General features: G+C 43.3%; 2 protein-coding genes across 2 annotated transcripts in view; both read right to left on the bottom strand.

Annotated features, from left to right (window-relative positions):
- LOC144671611 (uncharacterized) overlaps window positions 1–23567 on the bottom strand; it is a 307259-nt gene that overhangs the window by 200600 nt on the left and 83092 nt on the right. The gene's annotated exons all lie outside the window — the stretch shown is intronic.
- Window positions 1–23567, bottom strand: part of LOC144671537 (sialic acid-binding Ig-like lectin 12) — a 98297-nt gene that overhangs the window by 4043 nt on the left and 70687 nt on the right. The window contains exons 5-7 of the mRNA XM_078533490.1: window positions 18925–19221; window positions 16923–17019; window positions 13106–13190 (exon numbers count right to left, since the gene is read on the bottom strand). Coding sequence (XP_078389616.1) covers window positions 13106–13190; window positions 16923–17019; window positions 18925–19221 — 479 coding nt within the window. The remainder of the gene's footprint in view (window positions 1–13105; window positions 13191–16922; window positions 17020–18924; window positions 19222–23567) is intronic.

The following is a 23567-nucleotide window of genomic DNA, read 5'->3' as shown; positions in this document are numbered from 1 at the left end:
ATGTCCCCTTCCCCCACCCTCATGAGTTGTAGATATGGTGGAGGCTGCCTGGGCAAGACGTTGACCGGGGGAGGCCAAAAGCACCCGGTCCTCACAGCCATGGACTGGCCTGGCCTCACGAGGTCAGCCACGGCCGGTGACCGAAAACGAGGGCCACTTGGGGATGGGGCGTAGGGGGGGAATGGCCGACGATTCAAGGTTCAAAGTTCAGAGGATGCCAGCTCCAGGAATGCGGCCAACAGGAGTTGGTAACACGATTCGCGCTTCAGGGGGAGGGGGTGAAGCCAACAGACATTTTTGCTGAGACCCGAATCGCTCGCTCGAGGAGAAGCAAACCTGCCATCGTTTGAGGGAGATCTGAAGAAATTCAGGGCAGGGGAATTGAACAGATTGAGTGTCAGCTTTGGGAAAAGAAAGCAGATGGAGAAAATAACAGGACTGAACCTGGTAAAGCCTTCCCGGGTCCGACGCTTTCCAGCCCAGGCTATGGCGAGGAAATGGTGGTTGCATTAGTCACCAGCTTCCAAAAGGCCCTTCATTCAGGAAGTGTCACTTTGAACGTGGAAAAGTACCACGGGTCAGTCCATCACTTAAGAATCACGGCACAGAAGGAGACCATTCGGTCAATCGTGTCTGCACCGGCTCTCCAAATGAGCATTATGACCTAGTGCCATTGCCCTGCCTTTTCCCTGTACCCCTGCACGTTGTTTCCATCCAAATAAACATCTAATGCCATCTTGGATGCCTCGATCGAACCTGCCTCCACCACACGTCCAGGCCGCGTATTCCGGACCCGAACCACCCGCTGTGGGAAAAAGTTTTTTCTCACGTCGCATTTGCTTCTTTTGCAAATCACTTTAAATCTGTGCCTTTTCATTCTTGATCCTATAATGAGCAGGGACAGCTTCTCCCTACTTACTCTGCCCAGCCCCCTCATGATTTTGAACATCTCTTACATAAATTCAGCATAACCTCCTTGCTCTTGTACTCTGTGCCCCTATTAATAAAGCCTATATGCTTTATTAAATTGCTCTCTCAACCTGTGCTGCCATATTCAATGATCTATGCACATATAAACCCAGGTCTTTGTGCTCCTGCACCCCTTTCAAAATTCCACCGTTTATTTTATATTGTCTGTCCATGTTCTTCCTACCAAAATGCATCACCTCACACTTCTCTGCATTGTACTTCATCTGCCACCTATCTGCCCAGACCACCAACTTGTCTATGTCCTTTTGAAGTTCTACACTGTCCTCCTCGCAGTTTGCAACACTTTCAAGCTTCGTATCATCTGCAAACTTTGAAATTGTCCCCTGCACACCAAGATCTAGATCACCAATATATTTATCAGGAAAAGCAAGGATCTCAATACTGACCCCTGGTGAACTCTACTACAAACCTTCCTCCAGCCCGAAAAATATCCATTGACCATTGCTCTCTGCTGCCTATTTTTCAGCCAATTTTGTATCCATGTTGCTACTGTCCCTTTTATTCCATGAGCTATAACTTTCCTCACAAGTCTGTTGTGTGGCACTGTATCAAATGCCTTTTGAAAGTCCATGTACACCACATCAACAGAATTATCCTCATCAACCTCTGTTACCTCTTCAAAAAACTCCAGCAAATTAGTAAAACACGATTTAGCCTTTAGCAATCCATGCTGGCCGTTCGTCGCCAACCCATATTTTTCCATGTGACTATTAATTCTATCCTGAATAATTGTTTCCAGAATCTTGCTCACCACTGAAGTTAAGCTGACTGGTCTTTAATTGCTGGGCTTATCCTTACAACATTTTTTGAACAAGGGTGTAATGTTTGCAAATCTCCAGTGCTCTGGCACCTCCCCCGATTCTAGGGAAGACTGAAAAATTATGGCCAGTGCCTCTGCAACTTCTACTCTCACACTCTTCAATATCCCTGGATGCACCTCATCCGGTCCCGGTGCCTTGTCAACTTTAAGTACCGACAGTCTATTCAAAACTTCGTCCTTATCAATTTTAATCTCTTCTGGTGACGGGGTTTCCTCATATGTCACCGTGGCCTGGGAGGCATCTACCTCCTTTGTAAAGACGGATGCAAAGTATCCACTTAATACCTCAGCCATGGCCCCTTTCATCCATGTATAAATCCCCTTTTAGGTCCCTAATCAGCCCTACTCTTTTTTACCACCCTTTTACTATTTATATCCCTATTGAAGACTTTGGGATTCCCCTTTATGTTGGTCGCCAGTCTTTTCTCTTAATCCCTCTTCACTCCTCTAATATGCTTTTTCACCTCCCCTTGGAACCTTCTGTATCCCTCTTGGTTCTCAATTGTATTTTCTACCTGGTACCTATTGTAAGCGCACTTTTTCTTTTTTATCTTAATTTCTATCTCCTTTTTCATCCAGGGAGCTCTAGATTGGTTTGCCCTACCTTTCCCTTTCGATGGAATATACCTTGACTGTGCCCAAACCAATTCTTTTTTGAAGGTAGCCCAATGTTCAGCTATAGTTTTACCCACCAATCTTTCATTCCAGTCTCTCTGGGCCAACCCCGTTCTTGCCCCAGCGAAGTCGACTCTCGTCCAGTTAACTATTTTTACTCTGGATTGCCTACCATCCTGTTTTATCATCATCCTAAAACGTACAATACAATGATCACTTCTCCTAAATGACACTTGATCTACTTGGCCCTCCTCATTTCCAAGAACCAGTCCAACAGTGCATCTTTTCTTGTTGGATTGGACATATACTGCTGTAGAAAATTCTCCTGAACACAATCTAGGAACTTTTGCTCCTCTCCACTCTTTACACTACCACTGTCCCAGTCTACATTTGGGTAATTAAAGTCACCCATTATAACTACTCTATAATGTTTGCATCTCTCTGTAATTTCCTTGCAGATTTGTTCTTCTATGTCCTTCTCATGAGTTGGCGGTCCCTCGACTACACCGAGCAATGTAATTGCACCCTTATTGTTCCATAGCTCTAGCCAAATTGATTCTGTCCTTGAATTCTCTGGGACATCCTCTTTCTCCAGCACTGCAATGCACTCCTTAACCAAGACCACCACCCCTCCTCCTTTCCTATCTTTCGGAATATCTTGTACCCGGGAATATTTAGCACCCAGTTCTGGCCTTCCTTGAGCCAGGACTCTGTTATCGCCACAACATCATACTTCCACATGGCAATCTGCGCCTATAACTCCCCAGTCTTATTTACTATACACCGTGCATTCACATACATGCCTAGTTACCCTGATTTGGATTTTGACACTTTCTCCTTCACCCACGACTTCACCTATTAACTTACTATTCTCCATACTAGTGCTGTCTGTCCCGCCCAGTATTTAGTGCACGCTAGTATTCCTCACTAATATTTTCTCTTGGTTCCCACATCCCTGCCAAGTTGATTTAAAGCCCTCCCAACAGAACTAGAAAAACGCCCCACAGGGAACTCAGTCCCTTCTCTGTTCAGGTGCACAGGTGTCATCTCCCCCGAGCCATGAAAGGGGGATTAATTGGGTAATTATCGACTTGCAGAAGGTGTGGAATTAGGTTCCAAATGAGAGACTGTTAACAGAAATGAAAGTCCACAGAATTGAAGGCAACTTATTAACATGGGTACAGATATGGTTAGGAGAGAGGAGATAGAAAGTGGGGACAATGGGTGTGTACTCAAACTGGAAGAATGGAACTTGTGGGGCTCCCCCAGGATCTGTCCTGGGGGCTCAGCTTTTCATTATATTTATGAATGCGTTAGTCATGGGAATATAACCATAGAATAGTTACAGTACAGAAAGAGGCCATTCAGCCCATCGTGTCTGCGCTGACCAAAAAGAGAAAACAGAAACTAGTGGCTCATTTCAATCCCACTTTCCGGCACCTGGTCTGTAGCCTTGCAGGCTACAGCACTTCAGATGCATATCCAGGTACATTTCAAATGAGTTGAGCGTTTCCGCCTCAACCACAATTTAGGCAGTGATTTCCAGACGTTCACCATTCTCTGTGCCCTCTAATCCTACCAATCACCTTAAATCGATACCCCCTCAGCTATGGGAAACAAGACTTTACTGCGTTCCCTATCTAGGCCCCTCATAATTTTGTACACCTCAATTAGGTCACCCTTCATCCTCCTCTGTTCTGAGGAAAACAACCCCAGCCTAGCCAATCTTTCCTCATCGCTGCAATTTTCAAGCCCTGGCAACATTCTTGTAAATCTCTTCTGTACTCTCTCCAGAACAATGATGTCCTTTCTGTAATATGGTGACCAGAACTGTACACAAAATTCCAGCTGTGGCCTAACCAGCGTTTTATACAGTTCCATCATTGTTGTATTCAATATTTAATACCTTTAATATTTAATAGGTATTTAATACCTCGCCTAATAAAGGAAAACATTCCATATGCTTTCTTTACCACCTTATCCGCCTGTCCTGCCACCTTCAGGGACCTGGGGAATCGAGAACCCTATATCTTAGATTACTGACGACACAGAGTTTGATGGTACAGTAAATAATGTACATACGAGCAGGGTGTTATACAAGGGACTTTGGTGAGTGGGCAAAGCAGTGGCTGATGCAGTTTAAATGGGGGCAAGTGTGACATCATTCACTTTGGGCCTGAGAAAGATTGGAGTATTTTCCTTTATGAAGAAGAAACTAAGGAGAAGCTAAGAACTGAGGAGCAGAGAGATTTAGCAATCGCAAACACAGAAATCACAGAAAACTAGTGGGCGGGCACTGAAATGTGTATCTCAAAGGAGCACAGGTTATGACACAGTTTTGCAAAGGTCTGTGCACCCATCTGGAATATTCTGTACAGTTTTGGTCTCCTTATTTGAACAAAAAGATAGAATTGCATTGGAAGCAGTTCAGAGAAAGTTCGCTCGACTAATACCTGGGGTGAAGGGGTGGTCTCATAAAGAATGGTTGGACAGGCGGGCTCATACCCATTGCAATTTAGACGATTGAGGGGTGATCTTATTGAAACATATAAGATCCTGAGGGGACTTCACAGGGTGGCTAACTGGAGGATGTTCCTGCTTGTCGGGGAGACTAGAACTCTAGGGCACAGTTTCAGAATAGCAGGCCTCTCTTTTAAGACGGAGATGAGGAAAAACATTTTTTCTCTCTCAGAGAGTCTGGAATTCTCTGTCCCGGAGAGCAGTGGAGGTTGGGTCATTTTAATATACTCAAGGCTAAATTAGACAGATTTCTGATTGACGAGGGGGGGTCAAAGGTTATGGGGGACAGGCAGGAAAGCGCAATTAAAGCCACAACGAGATCAGCCATGATTGTATTGAATGGCGCAGCAGGCTACAAGGGCTGAATGGCCTACTCCCGATCCTGAGTCCTATGTTTCTATGTTCCCATCTGGCGTATGGTAGGTCCTCGGTTTCAGTCCCCCCTGCCTTAAGTCACTACATTTTAAAGTCTTAGGGCTGGAATTCCTGATTTACATCTTCAGCTCTGATTTTCTGTCATTTCGCGTCGTCGCGCGCCATTGCATCGTTTCGCGACGTCGCAATAATTTCACGTTGGTTGACGGCAGTTCCCGGTCAGTGCCACTCTGAATCGACTGCTTGCAGAGGCGTTCGATTTGCACTCGAAGGATTCGCGATTCCTCTTTTCAAAAACTCCGAAGCAGACTTTTCCAAGAAGAATATCCAAACGGACAGGATTTTCCTTTATTCACAAGGAAGATGCTGGAGCCTGTGCTGCTCATTTCTGGGAGCTGATTTGAATTTTGCAACCCCAGGTGCGCCTGCTGGACGCGGAGCTTTACATCGGGTGGAACGTGTTGCCAGGGCTTGAAAATTTGCAGCCATGTGGAGAGATTGGCTAGGCTGCGGTTGTTTTCCTAAGAGCAGAGGAGGCTGAGGGGTGACCTAATTGAGGCGTACAAAATTGTGAGGGGCCTCAATAGGCAGTAAAGACTTGTTTCCCCCAGTGGAGGGGTCACTCACCAGGGGGCATCGATTGAAGGTGATTGGTAGAAGGATTAGAGGGGTCATGAGGAAAAACTTTCTCACCCAGAGGGTGGCGGACATCTGGAATTCACTGCCTAAGTTGGTGGTTGAGGCTGAAATGCTCAACTCATTTAAAAGGTACCTGGATCTGCACCTGAAGTGCTGTAACCTGCAAGACTACGGACCAGGTGCTGGAAAGTGGGATTAAAATGAACGGCTAGCTTCTTTTGTTTTGGCCGGTGTAGACACGATGGGCTGAGTGGCCTCTTTCTGCGCAGATTCTATGGGTAAGGCAGAGAGGCCATTTTAAAGTTTTTGCGTGAGAGACACAGCTATTGTACTGTTCACAGGTAAAATTGTTTTTCTTGTCTCAGGGCTTGTTTGGGTGAAAAATACAGGGTGTAGTACTTAACCCTTCGGGAGCCCCGACTCTGCAATATCCTGATTAATTGTGAAGCATTAAGTCTTGCCCTTGTTCAACCCTGCAACAGGTGAGGCAAACACACTATTTTCAACCAATGAGAGAGCCAAGCATTAAGGCGCTAATCACTCTAAGCCATGTACCTCCACCGAACCGCCTTCGGGATGTCCTCAAAGCATGCCTGAAGCGGTCTAATATCTCTACATGGTGATCGACCATAATGGGAGAAGGTTCATTCGGGGAGTCACCAAAAGCAGAGAGACTTGTCGGGAACATACGAACACACGAATTAGGAGCAGGAGTAAGCCACTCGGCCCCTCGAGCCTTCTCCGCCACTGAAAAATATCATGGCCGATCTGACTGTAACCTCCCGCCTATCCCCGATATCCTTTCACCCCCTTGTTTGTCAAGGACCTATCTACCCCTGCCTTAAAAATATTCCAACAGTCTGCTTCCACCACCTTTTGAGGGGGGATGTTCCATGCAGAGGCAAAGTCAAGAGAGAGTGCAAAAACCTCCGAACCACTCTGACCCTCCAAGCAATACCTGTCTACATGTGGCAGAGTGTGCTGATGGTACATTTGAACCCATTGAACCGGAGCGGAAGTCAGTCATCCTCGATCCCAAGGGACTGTCTAAGAAGAATGAGAGACTGGTGAGTGTTATCTAATTTGAACTTATCCAGTATTTCTTTTATATTTAGAGATGTATTTTATTTTCCAAGTTATTTCAGCTGGGAAAACTCAGAGCTGCACATGTACTGTACAGTATTTCAACGCCTACATTGGTTTTTTCCGGGTGAGAACTGTGATTCGCATAAAGATGCTTCACTTAAAGTCATGGTTTTCAGGAACGTAACCACAACTTTAAGTGAGGATTTAATATACCTGCGCTCAGTTCTGGGCCCCGCTCCTCAGGAAGGATATATTAGTCTTGGAGGCGATGCGGCGCAGATTCCCGGGGCTGAAAGGGGAGATTGTGGCGTAGAGGTAATGTTGCCGGATGAGTAATTTTCACTAATCCCTTTAGGGAGGGAAATCTGCCGTCCTTCCCCGGTCTGGTCTACATGTGACTCCAGACCCCACAGCAACGTGATTGATTCTTAACTGCCCTCTGAAATGACCGAGCAAAGTCAGTTCAAGGGCAATTAGGGATGGGCAAAAAATGCTGGCCTTACCAGCGATGCCCACATCCCATAAAAGAATAGAGAAGATAAAAGTCCATGGACGGATTCAGTCGATGAAATGTTGTGAATGGACTCGGGGCCTGTGGTAACCTTGTGGATAGTCATTCTGCCACGCCACACATGGAGCACACCAAGAGTGCTCTGTTTACAATGTCATGGCCACATAGCAACTAGGGAATGATCTCCCCTGCACATTATTCTCAATGTGATTGGATGTGTATCCGTTCGAGCTGTCTGCCACAGTAGTTTTTGTGTCAATCCTAGTTATGTAGGTATTCTGCGATCCTTAAGGCCGTGGTCGATACTGGGGTCCAGTTCAACAAGTACAGCATTGCACGCTGCCTGCCCCATTCTTCACAAGTCTGCAGACAAACATGTGGCCAGCAACCTCAAAGTCAATTCAGAACTGATGTGACCCTTGCTTAGCCGAGGGAGTAACCAGTTAGCGTTGAAGAGCAGGGCAGCAATTTACTTTCCAAAGAGTTTGGTGAAATCTTTTATCCCAACCCAGACCAGAACCTGTAACCGTGTACGCTGTAGCACACTGCATGGTTCCATCCATCCCCAGAGCCATCATGTCAGGGTGGGAATCACACGTCCAAGGACTTAAAGGTTGTTTATTCTCACTGTAGCTCACTCTGCAGTCAAAGCTTTTGCATCCTGCTGTGATATACGAAAAATGTGCAAGCAACTATTCGCATTGTAATTTGGACTGTTCACAATTACATTGGTAACATCAATGTAAACACGTCACATTGTAATGACACCCTCCCATCAGTGGTGGTGCTGTGGATCCTTAGTTTCATGCGTCCCGGTTCCTCACTCTGTACTGCACCGAATCTACCAATTCTGCAATCATTTTCATTTCCCTGTTTCAGAGATTGCTGTTCGTTTTGCCAACATAATCAAGGCTGAAAATGATAAATCAAAAAAATTATAAAAAAAGGGAAGAATGCAGGACGGTAAAATGGTGAGGAAAGAATATCGACCTGATCGAATGATATCCTGAGCCTGCGTCCCCTGAACTCCACATTTTGTAACAACAGTTCTGTAAATTTTCACGGAGAACGACAGAATGAAAATTGACTTGAATACGCAGACACAACAAGAGCAATGGCAATTCGCATTAACATAACATCTGAACATGTTAAAACATCAAATCGGGCTTCAAAGACACAGCAAAAAGCAAATTTAATCAAGGTTAACGCTCCAGTTCAACACCAATGGAGTGCTGCACAGTAAGAGGGTCAGTACTGAGGGAGTGCTGCACCATCAGATCTCCCTCCTTTCAGGTGAGATGTTAAACTGAGACCCCATCTTCCTGCTCGAGCAGACATAGAAGTTCCTACGGCCTCTATTTTGTGGAAGAGCAAGGGAGTTGTCCTCAGCGTCCAGGCCAATATCTATCCCTGAATGAACATCACAAAAAGCAGATTAGTTTGCCAACATCAGATGGCCTTTTGTGGGATGTTGCCGTGCGCAGTTTGGCTGCTGCCACTCCTACTTTTCGACCGTGACCAATTTTCAAATGTATGTCATTGATTGTGATGTGCTGTCTGAAGTCCTGAGGTGCTGAAAGGCGCTCGAGAAATGTAATCATTCTATTTTAGATCTGAATGTGCGATTAGGACTGATGGTCTAAAGCTCAGTCAGGTTTTAAGGAGCATGTTAAAAGTGGAGAGAGAGGCGGAGAGTTTTAAGGAGTTAAAGGGTTGGTTTTTTTGAGGAGAGGGACGATGATGGCAGTTTTGAAGGAGAGAGGGAAAACAAACAAACAGCGAGAACCAACTGTTAACAATATCATCTGATGTGGAGACCAGGCGGTGAAGTTGTGTGGTCAGCAGTTTGGTGGAAATAGGGTCGAAGGAACTGGAGGCAGGTCTCATGGACAAGGCGAGTTCAGAGAGGGCATGAGGGGAGATAGCAGGGAAACTAGAGAAAGATATGAGCACAGGCCTAGTGGGCGCTGGGGGTGGTAGTGGTGGGGGCATCAGAGGAAGTTTGGCTCGGTGGGCTCGTGAATGGGAGGGAACTGACAGGATTGAAATTTCCCCTTCTGTTTTGGTGGATCATCAAACAACATCTAAAGACATTTGCAATCAGACTGGAGAGAAGGATGTTTCCAACAGTGAGGGACAATCCTGAAGGAGGATGTAGAAAATTAGATCCAGAGAGAGTAATCTCGGATAGATCATCGCTCAACTCTGCAAGGTAACATCATTACAAAGAAATTCTAGCAGATTTTTTTTCTCCATTTATGGGATGTGGGCATTGCTGGCTAGGACAGCATTTCTTGCCCATCCTAATTGCCCTTCAGAAGCTGATGGTGAGCTGCCTACTTGAACCGCTGCAGTCCCTGTGGTAAAGGTACACCCATTGTGCTGTTGGAAGGGAGTTCAGGATTTTTACCCAGTGACAGTGAAGGAATGGAGATACATTTCCCGGCCAGGATGGTGAGTGGCTTGGAGGGGAACTTGCAGGTGGTGGTGTTCCCATATGTCTGCTGCCCTTGTCCTTCTAGATGATAGCAGTCGTGAGTTTGGAAGGTGCTGTCGAAGGAGCCATGGTGAGTCCCTGCATTGCATCTTGTAGATGGTACACACTGTTGCCAATGTTCATCGGTGGTGGAGGGAGTGATTTTTTGTGGATATGATACCAATCAAGTGCGCTGCTTTGTCCTGATTGGTGTCAAGCCTCTTGAGTGTTGTTGGAGCTGCACTCATGTAGGCAAGTGGGGAATATTCCATCACACTCCTGACTTGTGCTTTGTAGATGGTGGACAGAATTTGGGGAGTCAGGAAGTGGGTTACTTGCCGCAGGGTTCCTAGCCTCTGACCTGCTTTTGTAGCCACAGTATTTATATGACTAGTCCAGTTCAGTTTTTGGTCAATGGTAACACCCAGGATGTTGATAGTGGGGGTTTCAGTGATGGTGATGCCATTGAATGTCAAAGGGTGATGTTAGATACTCTGTTGTTAGAGATGGTCATTGCCTGGTATTTGTGTGGCGTGAATGTTACCTGCCACTTGACCCAAGCCTGGATATTGTCCAGGTCTTGCTGCATTTGGACATGTATCTGAGGAGTCGTGAATGGTGCTGAACATTGTGCAATCATTAGCAAATATCCCCACTTCAGACATTGTGATGGAAGGAAAGTCATTGAAGAAACAGCTGACGATAGCTGGGCCGAGGACTGTACTCTGAGGAACTCCTGCAGCGATGTTCTGGAGCTGAGATGATTGACCTCCAACTGCCACAACTATCTTACTTTGTGCTAGGAATGACTCCAAACAAGAGTTTTAAAACGATTTCTTTTGGGGGTGAGTTCCTGTGCTTTTTAGGAAGGTAAACTTGTGGAAAGTTTCGAATGATTCTCCCGTTCTGTGTTCTCCCCACACTGCGTATGTCTCACTCTTACTCAGTTTATACATTCACATAAACAGGATCATCGGCAAAATCACAGCTTCTGTAAAGATCAACATCTGTATAAGGATTGACCACACAGTTAGGTTTCATTTCCATATACATCTCATCTTTCTTCTGCAATAGAAACAGAAATGATCAGAGTGACAATCAAAGTGATCAGTGTTTAGTATTATTGATCCTAATCAAAAATTCCACCCACATGAGGTACATTAATAATTGATACTGAACGGGATTTGATTATTGATACTGAACAGTGTTTGATTATTGATACTGAACAGGGTTTGATTATTGATACTGAACAGTGTTTGATTATTGATACTGCATGGGGTTTGATTATTGATACTGAACAGTGTTTGATTATTGATACTGCATGGGATTTGATTATTGATACTGAACAGTGTTTGATTAATGATACTGGACAGGGTTTGATTATTGATACTGAACGAAGTTTGATTATTGATGCCTAACGAGGTTTGATTGTTGATGCTGAACTGTGTTTGATTATTGATACTGAACGGGGTTTGATTATTGATACTGAACGGGGTTTGATTATTGATACTGAACGGGGTTTGATTATTGATACTAAAGGAAGTTTGATTATTGATACTGAACGGGGTTTGATTATCGATATTGAACGGGGTTTGATTATTGATACTGAACCGGGTTTGATTATTGATTCTGAATGGGGTTTGAATATTGATACTGAACTGTGTTTGATTATTGATACTCGATGGGGTTTGATTATTCATACTGAACGGTGTTTGATTATTGATACTGAACGATGTTTGATTGTTGACGCTGAACGTTGTTTGATCATTGATACTGAACGAGGTTTGATTGTTGACGCTGAACCGTGTTTGATTATTGATACTGAAAAGTGTTTGATGATTGAAACTGAACGGGGTTTGATCATTGATACTGCACAATGTTTGAGTAATGATACTGAACAGTGTTTGATTATTGATACTGAACGGGGTTTGATGATTGATACTGAACGGGGTTCGATCATTGATACTGCACAATGTTTGAGTAATGATACTGAACAGTGTTCGATTATTGATACTGAACGGGGTTTGATGATTGATACTGAACGGGGTTCGATCATTGATACTGAACTAGGTTTGATTGTTGATGCTGAACGGTGTTTGATTATTGATACTGAATGGGGTTTGATTATCGATACTGAACAGGGTTTTATTATTGATACTGAACGAAGTTTGATTATTAATACTGAACGGGGTTTGATTATTGTTACTGAATTGGGTTTGGTTATTGACACTGAACAGTGTGGGGTTTAATTTTTGATTCTGAATGGGGTTTGATTTTTGATACTGAACTGAGTTTGATTATTGATACTGAATGGGGTTTGATTATCGATACTGAACAGTGTTTGATTATTGATACTGAACGTGTTTGATTATTGACACTGAACAGTGTGGGTTTTAATTTTTGATTCTGAATAGGGTTTGATTATTGATACTGAACTGGGTTTCATTATTGATACTGGATTGGGTTTGATTATTGATACTGAACGGGGTTTGATTATTGATACTGAACAGGGTTTGATTATTGATACTGAACGAAGTTTGATTATTAATACTGAACGAGTTTGATTATTGATACTGAACGGGTTTGATTATTGATACTGAATGGAGTTTGATTATTGATACTGAACGGGTTTGATTATTGATACTGAATGGGGTTTGATTATTGACACTGAACAGTGTGGGGTTTAATTTTTGTTTCTGAATGGGGTTTGATTATTGATACAGAACTGGGTTTGATTATTAATACTGAATGGGGTTTGATTATCGATACTGAACACAGTTTGATTATCGATACTGAACAGGGTTTGATTCTTGATACTGAACTGGGTTTGATTATTGATACTTGATGGGGTTTGATTATTGATACTGAACGGTGTTGGATTTGATTATTGATACTGAATGATGTCGGGTTCGATTATTGATACTGAGATTATTGTTGGAGAGAGAGTTCCAGATTTGCACTCCCCTTTGTGTGAAGAAGCACTTTTGACATCACCCAAGACCAGTCTGGCTTGAATTCAAAGGTCCTGCCCCCTTTGGTCATTGAAGTCAATTCCATTCGTTCCATTACTTACCCAGGACCAGTCCGACTGCTCGCCTGCTGAGTAACTGCCCACACGCTCTGCTTGGACTGAATGACTTCTTCCTGTGCTGCTCCTTCTGTGTATTTAATGAGAAAGGGTTGATGTGTCACTCTGCGTCAAATCAGGAATGGAGGGACACACCACTTTGAAGGATCTTAGTATTTTGGTATAAGCAAACTATTAGCCCTTTGCATTCTGATGGGCAGTCATGTTTAGAGTATAAAGCTGGGCAGTCCTTGATGGAGTTTCTATTCAGTCTCACTTCCGAAGGAGCAGAGGTTCCTCAGAACCCTTAGAAAATGTCAGGGATCGGAGAATGTGTAAGAAGAGAATGGAGAGAGTAAATGAAAGGGAGAGCATAAGGGCAGAAAAGAGGGAGTGAATGAGATGGGGAATGAGGAAGAGAAAGAGTGAGGCAGGAGGGAGAGTGTGAAATGCTAATTGCAGGACCACAGCCATAGTAAATCACATCAAAAACCTTTCTGTGTTCTCACTTGTCAATGCCTTGCTTGGCCGTCTGGCAGGAATTGTGTTGGCCATGAGACTGTGTCTACGCGTTATTGTATGGTTATAAGCATCTTATTTGGTTTGGATAGGAAACAGAGAGTAGGGATAAGAGGGACATTTTCATGTTGGCAGGCTGTGACTCATGGAGTGCCACAAGGATCAGTGCTGGGACCTCAGCTATTTACAATCTATATTAATGACTTAGATGAAGAGACAGAGCATAATGTATCTAAGTTTTCTGATGATACCAATCTAGGTGGGAATGTAAGTGTCGGAAGGACACAGAGAGGCTGCAAGGAGATATAGACTGGTTAAATGAGTGGGCAGCAAGATGGCAGATGGAGTATAATGTGGGCAACTGTATAAGTTGTCACAATGATGTGACTTGTATATCAGTGATAGTCATCTCTACTTTCATTGGCTGATCAAATATTTATTGAATGTGCTTTTAAAAAGCAAGCAAAGACAGCGATTAAAGATGGCTGCCACAGACACCTGATGCCTAGTATTACAGGTTCAACAGTTTTCTGGAAGGTTCCAACGTGGAATACAATTAAGACATGCCCATAAATTCTGTTATGGAATTCCATACCTACTGAGGTGAAAGACCACTGTAAAGGATTTACTGAAACTGTAATGGACCTGATATTTGCATTTCTATAAAGCTACCTCTCAAAATATACAGAAAGCCTACTAGGACAATAACTATGTGGAATGGTGTGCTTCCTATCTTGTCCAGATGGATATTGGCTTGTTCAGATGTTAATGGCTTAAACATTACAGAATATAATCACCTCAGCCATGAAACAATAGCCATGGTCTGTCCAGATATGAGCTAAGCAAATACATTCTGAAATCATTATTGGGAGGAGGTCATTTTATTTGAATAACCTTTTTTGGAATTTTTTGTATTAGAACACGCAAGCTGCTGAGCACTTGTCTGGAAGAAACATGCCAATGGGGCAGTAAAACACTCTCTCTCCCCTGCTCTTTCAAGTTCAAGACCCTATTTCTGTTCTAGTTTGAAATCCAGTATAGATATAGAGAATTTCCATTGAAAGGAACCTTAGGTGCAAAAATCATTGACTTCAGGAAAAGACAGAATATGTTTTTTAAAAAATTACAGAGATAGACTCCAGAAATTACAGTTTAGATCGGTTTCAACTCCTGAAATCTCAAGAACACCACGGAGCAAAACTTGTCACAGCCACAAATACCAGCAAAGGATTCATAAACGGTGGACTCTCTACTTTATTTTCTTTTTTGCATTGAACTTTAATTTGATTAGGAAAGTAACTTTCTACCGTATGACTTGTAATTCTGCATGCTGGTGGGTGTGTGTGTGCTCTGAAGGTTGAGACACGGGTTTACCTTTTTAAACATTTTTTATATCTTTACCTGCCTGGGTTTTTAACTCTATGAAAACCAGCCCCTTTTTTATTTTAAGCTCAAGAAAACATGTCAGACTAGTTTCTTTGCAATTAGCACGTAAAAGGTTAAGCACAGACATTGAGTAAATATCTCGCTAAATTCACAAAAAGAAAATATCCTGTTACAGTCAGGCTTGGAGTGATTGGATAGGGGAGTTAGTCTTACCCTTCCTCCCGTGGCCGGAACAAAGTGAATATTATTTTTAAAGTTTAAAGTGACGATGTTTAAAGAGATTTGGGTGTGCTTGTGCAGGGAACACACAAAGTTAGCATGCAGGTGCAGCAAGCAGTTAGGAAGGCAAATGGCATGTTGGCCTTTATTGCAAGGGGATTGGAGTGAGGAATAAAGGAGTCTTACTACAATTGTACAGGACTTTGGCGAGACTACATCTTATGTACTGTGTGCAGTTTTGGTCTCCATGTTTAAGACAGGATACACTTGCGCTGGAGGCGGGACAGCAAATATTCACGAAATTAGTCCCTGGGGTGAGAGGGGTGTCCTGTGATGAGAAGCTGAGTAATTTGGGTCTATCTTCTCTGTAGTTTAGAAGAATGTGAGATGATCTCATTGAAACATACACATTTCTGAAAGGGCTTATTAGGATAGAGGCTGAGAGATTGTTTCCGCTGGTTGGAGAATCTAAACCACGGGGCACAGTCTCAGGATAAGGGGCCGATCATTTAGGTCTGAAATGAGGAGAAATTTCTTCACTCAAAAGATGGTGAATCTTCAGAATTCTCTGCCCCAGAGGGTTGCAGATGCTCCTTCGTTGAATACATTTAAGGCTGGGATAGGCAGATTTTTGGTCTCTGAGGGAATAAAGGGATACGGGGAGTGGGCGGGACAATGGAGTTGAAGCCCGAGATCAGCCACGATTATATTTATATGGCAGAGCAAGCTCGATGGGCTGACTGGTCTACTGCTCTTGTTTCTTGTGTTCTGGCCCTCGCCTTCTTGAAGGTTGGCCCCACCCCCAACCCATTTTAAACACAAGGATTTGGAGCGGGGTTTGAAGCTACTCAGTAAAAGAAGAAAAACTTGCATTGATTTAGCACCTTTCACAACCTCAGGATGTCCCAAAGCACTTTACAATCCAGGCTGACACACCCAGTACCAAAACTGAGGGAGTACTGAACTGTCGGATGAGACGCTAAAACGTGGCCTCCGTCTGCCCTCTCAAAAAGATGTAAAAGAACTTGTGGACGCTTTTAGAAGAAAAGCAGGAGGACTTCTTCCCAGTGTCCTGGGACCAATATTTATCCTTTAAAATCCCTACCTGTCCAAAGATAGATTATGTGGCCATTATCATGTTGGTGTTTGTGGGAGCTTGCTGTGCGCAAATTGGCTGCTACGTTTCCCACATGACAACATTTTAAAAGTTTTTTTTTATTAATTCATGGAAATGGGGGCATGGCTGGATCGGGCAGTATTTATTGTCCATCCCTAACTGCCCTTGAGGACTGAGTGTCTTGCTAGGCCATTTCGAAGGACATTTAAGAGTCAACCACATTGCTGTGGGCCTGGAGTCCAGGCCGGGTAAGGACAGCAGATTTCCTTCCCTAAAGGACATCAGTGAACCATATGGGTTTTGATGACATTGGTTTCATGCTTACCATTAGACTTTTAGTTCCAGATATTTAATTGAATTCAAATTCACCGCCTGCCATGGTGGGATTCAAACCTAGGTCCCTAGAACTTTACGCTGGGTCTCTGGATTACGAGTCCAGTGTAATTAATTCACTGTAACTTGTGTTGCTACATTATGAGCTTGTGAAAGGTGCGACAGAAATGCCAGTTTTCTTTAAGGCGGGAAGTTTGAGGTAAGAGATGATTGAGATAACTAAACAACCAACTAAACCTTCGCACTTACTTTCTCACACACTTGAAGATGAAGAGTCCACTCAGTCCAACACTCAAACAGATTCCAGCTCCAAGCAATCCTGCTTTCCATTCGTTGGAGGCTGCGGCTGTAAAAACGGTCAATGAATGACTCCAGTACAGTTTTAGAATGATTCTCAAGTGTTCATGTAGTCATTTTGAACTTGTGAACGATACAATCTGACAGCTAATTGAACAACTTCAGGCTAAGGAGCAGCTGGGTTAATTCAGGTGGCAAGAGAAACTCATGGATGTGTCTTTGTGTGTCTGTAGGGATGTGTTTCTGTCTCTGCTTCTTGTGTGTGTATGTGTGTGCATATCTGTGTGTGTGTGTATGTCTGTTTGTGTGGTCTTTGTGCATCTTTGTTTCTGTCTGTCTGTATAAGTTGTCACGACTCACTGGGGATAGTGCACTGTAATATCAAGCCCCACTGCTCCCCGAGCCGTGACAAATGTGAAAAGTTTGACCAAACCTCCAGATTGCCCCAATTCTACCTAACTGTTTAATTTAGGATAACAGAATACGAACACCAGGTTTGTAAACTTAATAAGTAAATAACTGTTTATTGAACAAACTGCAATTAACCAGTGGCAAAAGAAAAAAAAATATGTACTGCTCAGTTCTAACACTATAACTTAAACTCTTCCCCTTCTTAAATCCCTATACACGTACATACAAGACACATGAGACACACAAAAATATGGATTTTAAGGGTGGGATAAAACAGTTCATGAGTACAGGATTCAATCGGTTGATTTTGATCGTTCTCTTCCAAATTCCTTTCAGTTCTTGTTGGGAACACAAGGTGGTCTCCCAGCACTTTCAGTATTTAGTTCACTGGTTGAGCACTTGTCTTTCAATGTCTCTAACAGTGATTTTCCCCTTTGCCTATTCACAAGAGTTTTCAGAGAGAGAGCAAGTTATCGAAATATGAGGAAAAAAAGCCAGCTAGCTATTATTGTGGAATTACTGGAATCTCCCACACACAGGAGAAATAGGTTTTAGGTCTTGTTCCTTTCAGGCTAGGAGCTATTCAGCTGCACTGTCCTCATACAAAACCTGGTCAGGAGCTAATTAAAATGCTGTTGTCAGGCAGCTCCCTTGATCCAGGACTCCTTTCTGGCACCATCCCGTCTTTCATGGCACACTCTGTTCCAGGACTGCAACATTGTATATATCTCTCACCCTGCCCTAGTAGACAGGTCTTTCAAACGGCAGCCATTGAAGCTTTAAACCCACAGTCCAACAAAAATAAAAAGATATGTTCTTTACAACAATCCAACGGAAATAAAAAGATAACTTACATACAAAGTGCGTATGGCTCTGAGCGTGCGTTTGTGTGCCGGTGTGGGTCACTACTGAGGGAGTGCTGCGCTGTCGGAGAGTCAGTATTGTGGCAGCGCTGCACTGTTGGAGGTTCAGTACTAGGGGATTGCTGCACGGTCTGAGGATCAGGACTGAGGGAGTGCTGCACTGTCCGAGGATCAGTACTGAGGGAATGATGCACTATCGGAGGGTCAGCACTGAGGCAGCGCTGCACTGTCGGAGGGTCACTACTGAGGGAGCGTTGCATTGTTGGAGCGTCAGTACTGAGGCAGCGCTGCAATGCAGAGGGTCACTACAGAGGGAATGCTGCACAGTCGGTGGGCCAGTACTGAGGGAGGGCTGAACTGTCAGTGGGTCAGTACCGAGGGAGCGCTGCACTGTTGGAGGGTCAGTACTGAGGGAGTGGTGCACTCTCCAAAGTGCTGTCTTTCACATATAACATTAAAATATGGCACCGACTGCCTTCTAAGGGTAAACAAAAGATCACATGACACTATTCAAAGCAGAGGTGTTGCTGGTGTCCTGCCCTATATTAGTCACTAAAAGAGCTGGCCTGGTCCACACTAGATTGTGCACAGCAAGATGGCAGATGAAGACAACCTAGACTTTTACAGCTAACGTACAGTGAAGGACGTCTGTACTTAGAAAGAAGAGTGTCCGTACTTACATTGCACAGTTAGTATGAGGGTCCGCTCCGATGAAACAGATGGATATCTCACTCTGCAGCTGAGAGTTTGTCCGTGGTGTTTGAGTGATGGGATCAGGGTCAGAACAGATGTATAGGTCAGAGTGACGCCATGCTGAGTTACAGTGTTTGAGACTGATCCAGGTATGTCAGTGGGAATGTCCCAGGTTAAGACAGGTGCTGCTGTTCCATTGCACGTTGTGGTAAAGGTGCAGCTTACATCCACACGCTTTCCTGCAATAATTTCAGCAGGGAATATCGTGGGTTTATCTGTGAAATCTAACAGACAGAGAATGGATCCTTTTAGAGAAATATAACGTGAAGCATCAGTTCAAATAGAAATCACAGAGAAAGAACTTTTACAAGGAGGTTCCCAGAAGTGAAAGATTACAACGATCAGGAAAGAATTTCCTATTTTCTGATTAGTGAGATCCTTGAATTGGCCATACTGGCATGAAGGTGGAGGGGCAATTCACAACTTGGAGAGAACTTGCTCATTACTGTCTCAGAAATCTTTTCCAAATTTAAATTCTATACTGTCTCTGGCAGGACAGAAACAATTTGAAACAATCACTGAACCATCATCCAGTCATTTATCTCATTGCTTTTTATCGGAGCTTGCTGTGCACCAATTGGCAGCTGTGTTTTTCTACATAGCAAGTTATTACACTTCAACAATTTGTTCATTGGCTTTGATTCACTTTGGGATGCCCTCAGATGGGGAAAGGCGCTACAGAAATAAGAGCCTTTCTTTAGTCAATATGTAAGACTTTTAAACGGGGCGAGAGAGATCTATGGGATCGATTAGATAATTCTTTGTGATTGTGTATCTCTATGTAAGAGAATATATTTTGTTATTTTTGTGCTTGGTGGCGAGTCTGTCACTGAGCTTAATATACATTCACCCAGAGTCCATTGAATTGACAATAATGGGGTGAGGGTGAAGGAGCAGCTTACACCTTGGACAGGACTGGCTCATCACTTCCTCAAAGATGAGTTCCAAAGTTAAAATAAATCTATCCCCGGCAGGATAAAAACAGTTCAAAACGATCCTTGAACCTGCACCTAAAACAGATGATCAGTTATTTATCTCATTGCTGTTTGTGGGAGCTTGCTGTGCACAAGTCAGTTGCTGCGTCTCCTACATAATTAACTGTCACTACACTTCTAAAGTACTTCATTATCTGCGAAGGGATTTGGATCGTCCGGAGGAGGTGAAAGGTGCTATAGAAATACGAATCTTTCTTTTTCCGATTTGTAGGACTTTTAAACAGGATTAGAGAAATCGATGGGAGTGGATAACCTGATAACATTGATGGACTCAGTCAATATATTTAATCATTGATATTAAAGTGACTATTAGAGGTTGCTTTCAGACTGAACTGGAAGCTATCACCAGGTTGTTGAGAATCAGACAGTGTGTTATAATAAGCTGTGTTTTGTGTTAATATGTAAACGTCACAGTTTGTGTTATTTCCCATGGAGTGTTGAATGTGAATTGTTGAGTAATTATAACACAGCACTTACCAGAAACTTTAAGCTGGGTTACAGCAGAGTAGTTGTATCTATTCTTGCTGTCAAATTCTGTTCTGAAATAATAAGGCCCAGCATCTTCCCGTTTGATGTTGTTTATAATCAGGGAACAATCACCATCTTCCAGGTCTCCAGACAGCCGTGTACGATGGTGGAACCGTGGTAACTCATGATTGTGATCCTTGGAGTGAAAGGCTACAGATGACCTTCCTCCTCCTTTATTAAACCAGACTCCATCTCGCGATTGGTTTTTCAAATGTGATGGAAAACTGTAATGACATGGATTCTGTACACACGAACCTTCCTGCGCAGTCACCTCTCCTGGATTGTTGATTTTCCACTCACGTGACAGTGCAGCTAGGGAGAGAAATATCAATATTTAACACTGGAACTCACCAGGGTTACATCGACAGCACCTCCCTCCCCTTTGACCTCTCCTAGGGCAGCAATTTGCTGGAATGCCCATCACCTCCTGCCCAGACCACTTTCTCCCTCAGACATATATCACCTTTAAAGCATCATCGCTGGGTCACTATCTTAGAATTCTCTACCTAAGGATTGTGGGATCACATTCAGCACACAGAGCGAATCAGTTCAAGCAGATGGTCCACCCTCACCACTTTCGAAAGGCGACCAGCAATGGTTGAATATTCAAGAATACCACCCCTACTACACAACTATTCCAATGACTATTCCTGCTCTTTCTCCTACCGCTTTAAAGAATTCATTTATGAGTAATTTATCAAACGGATCTGTTGGGCTGGCTGTGTGGCTCACTTACGCATGCTAGAAGCTTCATATGTTGACACACAGGGCCCTGTCCTTTGCAGACAGAAAGAGCATGTCCATGCCTTGCGCCTTTTTCAGCTAAACAAAAGCTTTTGGGACAGCCATTCCCTGGTTCATTCCCCAGAGCCACAGCTTGATCAGTCAAGAGTCGTCCTGCCTGGTTTGAATTTAAACAAAAGCTTGGCAGTGAACTGTGCCCTGGCGCATTCTGAATAGCAACAACTCCACCAATTAGAGTCCAGTTGCTAACCAAACAGCACTCTTCTCATGCAGCATAAATTGTTGTGCCCTTTACAATTGGCATTCTTGTGAATTGTCCTGATGGGTGCAAGATGAAAATCTTTGACAGCATGTCAGTTTTTTTCAGCAATGCTCAATGTTTAAGATTTTCTGGACTTTCCCCTTGGAAATTGCACTGACTGTCCTCCATTATATTTTCAGTTTATAAGTATAATTCTGTTGTATATTAAAGTTAAGATTGTGTTTCCTAGACCCCCCCCCCCCCCACCCCACAGCATTAACCTGACTGGTCTATAATTTGCTTGACTGTTTCAGCCTTCCTTTTTAAATATAAGAATAGCTTGAATTATCTGGCAGTCCTTTATGCTATTTCCTTTTCTCATCGATATGTGTAGTAATACCTCTGCTGTCCCTTGATTATTTTAGTTTACCCACTTATTGGGCAGACTCATCGTCACATTGCCCATCGATCTGGACATCTTTCTGCCTTCAAATCTTTTCTCAGTAAATGACGTTTCTAAATGTGGTTATAATGTGAAGGCAATTCTTCACCCAGTGGAACGCTCCAGTAACCTAATGAATACAAAGAACTCCCCAAGGTTTCACAACAGATGGAAGAAAATCCTGGACACAGGAGTGGACAAGTTCATTCTACATTGGCCCATGGTCCTTAGTGAAACCAGTCTTCCACCCAGCACAGGGTCCACAAGACGCACCAATTGAGATACATTCAGTGCTAATTTACAAGGCAGGACAATGGAGTAGGAGCCCTCAGAACCCTCACCGTTATGACCCAGCAGTTGGTAAAGCTGAGTTATTTAAAAATCCCAGAGGGAAACTTTAAACAAGTGTCATAACCTATATTTTTCAGTGGTATGTTCGAGAGGCAGCTCTAAATTCAGGAATCAGACCACCAGTTCTCTGAAGGTTTATATGAAACTAAATGAAACATTTTATTAAGTTACAAACACAATTAAACACATACACATGGCTACAAATTACTACTATAAATTTTAACAAATTCCCAGACTAATCTCCATTAAGGCAACAACAACCTATAGACTTTAAGTCGACACCAGGCAAAGCATTTTCACCTGAGAAATTCAAAATGAGGTTCCTTTCACTTTGGTTCCTTTGCAGACACAGTGGTAAGTTACAGGCTTTGATGTTACATTGCCTCTGCCCTGCACACTCAAAACTGCTATCGGTTATACCCAGCACATCTCATTGAATGTAAATTCTCATTTTATCACCAGCCCCTCAACTCCACCTCGTCTAACAATAAAATCCCTTTCTTAGTACCGATTTTATTAGTAATATAAACATTGCTTGGTCTCTGCTAGTTAGCTGCCAGAGCTCACTCTCCTTCTTGAATGCTCTATTCAACAAAATGCAAATACACCCTACCTCTCTTAAATCTCAAAACTAGTACACATCAAAGCATCCAGACCAGCTAGCTTTAATCCAATTAAGACACACCCACAGACTAAACTTCTATTTTTAAACAAAAATTTCCAATAACGTTATATTAATAGCTTCATGACACCCACCATTATCACTGTCATGAATCACTAATTAGCCTAACCTTCCTGCCTGCTCTTGAGCTGATTGGCTAACCTGATTCAATCTAGTTGGTACAACTTGTGTCTTCATTGTCGAAGGAATCTCTTTGGATCCTCATTGTCTAAGGAATCTCTTTGGATCCTCATTGTCTAAGGAATTATTTCTGATCCAAACCCCATATTGTATTGTTGATTCTGATGCAGTATTGTAGACTGACTTGTCCCCAAGCTCAGCACTGACCCTACTCCAGCAGACACTATGAAACACACTAACAAAGCGCCTCTAACCTGAGCTGTGCATGTGTCAGAGGTGCCGCTGTATTGGGTTCACAACATTCACAACACTACGCTTTGGTTCAAACTGAACTGGAACCCACATGAAAGGCTGATGAAAATCAGCCCTCATTCTTCTACAATATTCATGCATTGATGCAGCGAAGAAAGGAACTCGCTGGCTAGGAAATTATTTCACAGAGCCATAGAGTGAGGCAGCACAGAAAG

Source organism: Cetorhinus maximus, chromosome 33, assembly GCF_964194155.1.
Source record: "Cetorhinus maximus chromosome 33, sCetMax3.hap1.1, whole genome shotgun sequence".
Classification (NCBI taxonomy): Eukaryota; Metazoa; Chordata; class Chondrichthyes; order Lamniformes; family Cetorhinidae; genus Cetorhinus; species Cetorhinus maximus.
The sequence above is the reverse complement of the archived record's forward strand: the minus strand, read 5'-3'. Positions and strand labels throughout refer to the sequence as shown.